The sequence below is a fragment of the Erigeron canadensis genome, chromosome 5 (assembly GCF_010389155.1).
Source record: "Erigeron canadensis isolate Cc75 chromosome 5, C_canadensis_v1, whole genome shotgun sequence".
Classification (NCBI taxonomy): domain Eukaryota; kingdom Viridiplantae; phylum Streptophyta; class Magnoliopsida; order Asterales; family Asteraceae; genus Erigeron; species Erigeron canadensis.
In genome coordinates this window covers 13,634,281-13,641,502 of record NC_057765.1, presented here as the reverse complement: position 1 = coordinate 13,641,502, position 7,222 = coordinate 13,634,281, and the positions used below count along the sequence as shown (strand labels likewise).

The 7,222-nt window shown below is 34.0% G+C and overlaps 1 protein-coding gene across 1 annotated transcript; it reads right to left on the bottom strand.

The window, feature by feature from the left end:
- Positions 1 to 2,381: 2,381 nt before the first annotated feature.
- On the bottom strand, positions 2,382 to 6,999 carry LOC122602005 (probable sodium/metabolite cotransporter BASS2, chloroplastic). The gene is made up of 7 exons (XM_043774742.1): positions 6,550 to 6,999; positions 5,437 to 5,577; positions 4,914 to 5,069; positions 4,256 to 4,377; positions 4,011 to 4,172; positions 3,165 to 3,225; positions 2,382 to 2,766 (listed from the first exon to the last, which is right to left on the bottom strand). Exons 1-7 carry the CDS (start codon positions 6,964 to 6,966, stop codon positions 2,590 to 2,592), a joined length of 1,236 nt encoding a protein of 411 aa, XP_043630677.1. The 5' UTR covers positions 6,967 to 6,999; the 3' UTR covers positions 2,382 to 2,589.
- Between the last annotated feature and the right edge of the window lie 223 nt (positions 7,000 to 7,222).

Here is a 7,222-nt window from a genome sequence, read left to right as displayed (position 1 = left end):
CTCGCACTTGAATGCACATGAGAGGACCGGGGATGATGAGCAATATAATACAACGGCGCATCAGCTATATCGAGAGAAGCATGGGAGGAGCTTCAGATGCGAGCATTGCTTCAGGGAGTTTATCATGGTTCCTTTTTAATTGTTCTGAATTATGAAGTGAACTTTCTAGTTTGATTTGGTGTGTTTTAGTATTTTTTTTTTAAGTGTGTTTTAGCAGTTTGAATTGTGTGTTGTCTTTTAGTATTGTAATGTTTTTAAGCATTTTAATAAAATATGCCTACTTTATGATTTAATAAGAACATAAGTTTATTCATAATTTTAAAAACATTACAAACTTATTAAAGAGAAACATACAACATAATAGTTTGTGAAACACATTATTAAAAGAGAAACTTATTTCTTCATCTCATAAACTGCTTCGACAGTTATGATCAAATTGTTCAAGGTGATAACCGCACAAGCAAGTTGTTCCATAGCAATTTCAATCTTGTCGATCTTTCCCTGCAAGTAAGTAAAGTATTGACACTCAAGATCAGTACAATGCCCGGTTTGTAGATAATCGATTTGTTAGACACACCATTGCTTCTTCGCCTTTAGTTTTCGACCAACTGCAAAAAGTTCCTCTTTGAACCTTTGGTGGTCGAGGATATCAGCCATGATACTCTGTTGCACTTGATCGACAGTCATTGGTGATTTTCGGTAGGAAACATTTAATGAAGAAGCTATTTAAGATGTATAAAAGTTTGTGATTTGATCAGAAATGGTTGATAAGAATCCATTATTTATATAGGTAAAGTAAAAGACGTTCCTCCAACGTTCAAAATTCTAGATATATACACTTTTGGTCCCTCCAACATTCGAATTCAAAATATTTACACTTTCAGTCCGTCTAACGTTCGAATTCAAAATATTTACACTTTTGGTCCCTCAAACGGCCAAAAATTCAAAAACATTTACACTTCCAGTCCCTGAACGACTAGTTGGATTGTCCCTCTATAAATACCAACCCATAGCACAATTCACTTTCATCACCATTCGAATTTTCATTCATTTACTAACTCACTCACTCTTTCAAACCAAATGGCGTCCTCATCATCAAAAAAGAATGTTCACCGACCTGGTCTGACCGAAGATTAGACGAAAACACAATTAATGGCTAATATCAAAGAAGACACCCTCCTTCTAAATGAGGCAATACAAGCACCAGAGCACAAGGTCTCATTACACGAAGAGACATATTCTTTGTTTCTGCAGGATGAGGCCAAAAGGGTCAGGAGGGTGATTGATGATGTTTAGGCCGGTCACACGTTGGGTGACCAATGCACTTGGGCCGAATTGTACCACGACAATTGCGGGGTAGACAAAACAACGGATGAAGTCAAATGCCGGCAACACAAAAAGTGGTGGCTCGACGAAAGCGCTTACCGTGGCATAGAAAAAATGTCAATAAAAGATGATAAAGATGAAAAGTAATCATATTATTATTATGTATTTCGTGTTTTTTTCAAGTACTGGCTTTTATTTTCAAGCAATGTTATGTGTTTTAATTATAATAAAATGTGTTTATTTAATTTTGTGAAAAAAGAAAGAAAGAAATAGTAAAAGGATGGATGAATATTGGAAGAAGTATGGAAGAAGTGGTAGTATAAGGAAGGGTGTTCTTGGAGAGAGAAAGCTGATGAATAGTTGAAGAAGTGAGGAAGAACTTGGGAAAACAATCTAAACAAAATATGGTGCAGCAGAGTCTGATGGCTGACCCCATGTTCCTGGTGGCCACAGTTGGTTGATCGAATGATTGAGATGAGGGAAAATGAAAAGTAGTTATAAATGGTCGATAAATGTGGTCCTATTTTTACAGCATATGTTTACTGGTTAGCGGAAACAGACCGGGTTAGTTCAATTTGAAACACTTTTTGCGGTTAATCTTCACTCAATGCAAAATGGCTGGATATCCGCTCTATTCGGAATGCAACCTCTCTCCCTTTGGATAGGTGTTAGACTATTTATATCCCACCTCTCGCGTACCCTATAGATGTATGTGAAGATTGGTGCCTTGTGGCATCCAGTAACCATGTTCCTTGAGAAAAATCATCAGGAAAATCATGGAAATATTATTGAAAAATTGCCTGGAAAATGAAGGATTGTTGGAACTTAGGATCCAAAAAATTGAGTATACCTTAATAATAATTTAAAGTTCAACGAATATATATATAGGTCAATAAAACAATACATGGTTGTACCGTGTAGGCGTGTATTAACCGAAAGTTCATTGACATTTTACTTCTTACACCCAAATAGAAAAAATCAAATTTTGATAAACATGGAATTCAGATTCTCTTGTACATCTCCAAGATTCACAGTTAATGGTTTGATGGTAATACTAACAGGTAATGAACACCAGAAATCTTGAAATACATACATTTACATACAATCTCTCACTAAGATTAAGAAAAAACATTATATTCATGGCTTAAACTAATCATCTTTTGAATAACCTTACAACAAGTTGATACAAATCCCCCACTTATTTATCAAGACGATCTAGGAAACCTACCTGGTTATAGACGATACAAAACAAGAACTGAATAATCAATCATTGGAGATACCGTGTGGTTCAGAAGGATCAACATATCTCCAAAAGAAGCCCAAACTGCTACCCATAATATTCATTAACACAGCAGAAACCGCAGGTGGTAATGCAACCATAGGCGAGTTGAAATGTGATGCCGCTAGTACGACTCCCAAAGATGAATTCTGCATTCCAACCTGCTCCAAAAGTTATCAAAAACCATCATTTAGCAAACTTATGGCAAAAAAGTTCAAACTTAAGGTGTGTTTGGATCTACACAATAACTTTATATAACTAGTATATCAAACACTTATTCTGATGCTCTAAACAAACATCCAAATAGCCTTTCATGGATATACATAAAGCCAAGAACGGTAAATGTTCGATTTGTTAGTCTGCACAGGATCTGATTGGTAACAGGTGAAAACATGTAACAAACGGTACATCCTTTAAGAACATCTGAATATGGGTTGCTGGTCAAATGTTTTAGGTCAATTTTGATAATGGAATAGAAAAGATAATATGGAGTGCTCCTTTTCAAAGAATGAAAATGGGTTGTGGGCCAGGCTGGCCTTTTGGAACCTCAAAGTATTACCTCAATGGATACCGCACGTCGTTGTGGTTCTTTAAATCTAGCTAGAGTTGCTGCTATATACCTGCAGGTAGACACTTGTCAATCTCGTCACATACCCATATACCAACACTTTTTAGTTATGGAAAGTTTTATATCAGTGCACATTATGTAGAATTTACAAAATACAATAAACATGTTAGCAATGATTAGTGTCTCTGTTACTGTAATTATATATATGTACTATGGAAGTTATTTGGATGTAGCTTTGTAAGTAATTATGTGAAATCAAAGAGTTAAAATCACAGAATTAGCGGTTATGGAACAGACTGCAAGAAAATTATTTGGATGTAGAAATCAGATAATAGTACAATTATTCGACAAAAATGATATTTTGATAACTAATACATGGAATGACCAAAAGAAGGAAATTTAAATATATAATCAAACTTTAACCTATGCATGACATTTAATTTCATAGCAACCACATATGTTGACAAAAATAATTTTGTAACCATCTAAAACTTCAACGCTTGACCTTTGTCAATATTAACAGCAATAAGTACAGATGAATAAACAAACCAAAGCATGGATATATGACTGGTTTGTGGCAGTTGGCATAAAAATAATTATCCAAATTTGATTACTTGAATAGATAACTAAGATAAAAAATAAATAAATTAATTACTAGCAATAATCAGATAAGCAGTTTCATGTAGCACATCCAAACAACCCTGGTATTTTGCATATGTGATTATAAACCAAAGTGGATTGAGGAGATCCTCCTAAAGGAGGGATATATATGACAGATAAGAGTTGGATACACAGTGTAAAAGTAGCAAAAATGAATAGAAAAGGTGCAAGTCTTACCCAACAAAGAAACCTGCAATATGAAGTAAAAATACTGAAAGCATGACCATTCCCATTTCGCTTGATAAAAAGGCTCGAGCGAAAAGAAGGGGGGAGGTATTGGATGATAACGATGTAAGAACCATTGAAGAATTCAAACGGCCGACATTTTCAGAAAATACACTAGCAAATCAGAAGGAAAAACCAAAATAAATCAATGACAGTTTCATAATGATATGTATGTTTGTGTGTGCAAAAGGCAATACCTGCAAGCCAATAGAGAGGAGGTCAAAACAGCTAGTAGTGGTGCAAAAGGTAGTGCAGTTTTCACAGCCCGGGGAAAGGTGCTTTGCAGATAAGACCCCAGCAGAACAGGCACAACAACCACCTTGAGGGTAAAATGGTAGAGATTGTTTAGCTTAATGTATTCCATTGGCTTCAAATAAAGATGTACACTACAACTCTTGAGGTCAAACAAGTTTCACGTGGAAACATTTACCGAGTACTTGTACAAATTAATATCAGCTTTTCTTTCCTTTCTTAAGGTATAATTAGCATATTTACTTCAAATCTTTAAAGAGAAGGTACCAATCTTGTTGTTGAAAATTAGTAAACTACAAAAAATGACAAGGCAATGTTCATGATTATATTACTTATTCACTTACATGCATTAGTAAAAAAAAATCAACCACTCATAGATCTCACCGACGACCAAAATCAACAAGTTAAAATAAAGATTATGATTAGATCCAAAATTAAAATGCATGCCTATGAGAAAGCATCTAGAAAATTGTTTTGAAGTTGAGATATAAAAGTGAAAAAACTACGAATCTGTAATGATCATTTTACGTATATTGGCTTAATAATTAGCCAGTTTGATCTCCACTCGATGGAAAATTCTTAGCACTACTGTAAACTAATTACCTGCAAGGTGCTGATGGAAAGTTTGATGGCATCGACATGAATATAAGTTCCAGCCAAAACCATTGTCAAAATAGGAGTAAGAATCACTGCTCCAAGAGTACTACATACCGTCATTACAATAGACAATGGTACATCTCCTTGAGCAATCAAGGTAACCTGTTACACTATCACACGAGAAGATAAAAAATGTGTCTGTAATAGAAAATGATAGAAAAAATATACCACAAAAAGAAACAAAAGATGAATTAGATTTTCCCAAAATTACTCAATTGTATTGTTAATGAGGCTCCTTTTAAGTCATAAATAATGTTGATCCCAAATATCCAATCGATATTATTTTGTTTTATTATATATTACTTTTATCAACTCAGAAAATAACAATTACATTTCATTAAGCACTATTCGATACTGATTTCCCACTTATCGTTTATCAAACAGTCATTTTCACGTGGGACGAAGTTCTCACAGAGCCTCTAAATTATCTAGCGCGTGTTGAGACTTTGGGTTGAGAAACAATGCTTACCACATTAGAGGCTGTACCTCCAGGGCAACAAGAAAGCAATATCAGACCAACTGAAAGAGACGGTGAGAGCCCCAACAATCTGCTTATCAGAAATCCAAAAGCCGGCATAATTGTGTACTGACAAGCACACCCAAAGACTATCTACAAAGAAAATTTGATCAGTTTTAGAATATACTTTTCAGTAATTAGATTTGAACAAAGTATTATATCATTTTATCTTGAAATGTGCATATGTAAAAAATGACAAAAAGGTGATCTTTCATAAAGATACAAATATAGATTTTATTCTCGGAGTTTAGATCCCAGTCCATTTTCTTGGTAGTTCAAATTATACACATATATTCGCAAATTTGCCAAGTTAAAAAACCATATATTCCAACACGAATATTCATAATGCTAGAACCAAGAACACTGATATTGTTTGAACCCCTGGTATCATGTTATAATGGTCCACACATGTTCAATATTGCAGCTGGTTATTGAACTCTATAAACTGGACGAATTGGACAAGAGTTAAACCAGGAACAAAGTACAAGTTCAACCAACTTTATAAATTCACTTATAACCCCTTCATTCCTCTAAAAGGAAGATAAACTTCGATTCTTTAAGGTCATTGATCCTCTAGTGTGCACAAACAAAGTTCATACAGATGTTGTTACATTATACATACATACATTCATAATCTGAACATCAACACTTTGCAAGATAAATTCTAACGTCTAAGACTACAAGCATTACCAAACAACAATAATTGATTTTTAATCCCCCTATGTCAAAAGAAATGATATTTCACCATCAGAATTCGATAAAGTCAAACAAGTCATTAACTTTATAGTAAACTTAACTCCAAATTTCATCTATTCTAGCACTTGAAACATAATTCAATCTAGTTTCTTGAAATATACTAAACAAACCCACATCTATTTCATAACTGCAAACCAATCACTTTGACCCATGATTATCATAACTTCAAAGATCGTGTGTGGGAAATATGAAGCATAAAAGCAGAGGTCAGAGGTCCGAATCTGAGACTCATGTCCTTTAACCTATACAGTTAGAATATCTCATGAAAAAAAAAATTACCAAAACTTTAAAGATTCCAAGAAAACTTACAGAAAGAGGTCTTTCCAAGAACAAACTGACCAAATCTTGAAACTCTAAAGTAAGACCCATTGACAACATAATAAACCCAAGTGACCAACTATATGAATGAGGTGCTCTTTCTACAAACCAAGAAAAAGTTGAAGGCTTTAAACAAGCAACAACACCTCCAAGTGTCACATATACAGGATACAAGCTTGCTAAACCTGATAACATATTTTCCCATTTGGGATCATGATGATGAGTTACAGATGGTTGTGATGAGTTTGGTTGAATTGATCTGATTTCGAAGATTTTGGGTTTTATTGAAAAATGGTTTTGGAAAATGGGTTTTGGTGATTTGACAAGCGGGATTTGGATTGTTGAATGATGGTGTTTTTGGAAATGCAGAGTGAGTTGTGGGCAGTGGTGAAGAAGAGAGAGTGACATTGTGTGTTCTCTTTATTTTTCCTTTTTTTTTAAATAGATTTTTGTCGAGTGACATTGGTACATATGTAGCTTTATTTTGATTTTAAGAAACAATTAAATATGTCAACCGGGCGTTATGGGGAGATATTACGTTTGTCATCAATTTATTAAAAAAACTATTTATTGTATTAGTAGAAAGAAAAAAATTATGCCTAAAATTAAATTTATTGATATGAATAACGACACTTTTAAAAGAATAATATAATATGCTACGAAC

Bases quoted from the DNA above. Each gene is read 5' to 3' on its own strand.
- LOC122602005 (XM_043774742.1), bottom strand. From the start codon at position 6,966: ATGTCACTCTCTCTTCTTCACCACTGCCCACAACTCACTCTGCATTTC. The intron at 3,226-4,010 runs GTAAGACTTGCA...GTCTACCTGCAG, and splicing joins ATTGCAGGTTTCTTTGTTGG to GTATATAGCAGCAACTCTAG. The intron at 2,767-3,164 runs GTAATACTTTGA...CTTTTGGAGCAG, and splicing joins GACGTGCGGTATCCATTGAG to GTTGGAATGCAGAATTCATC.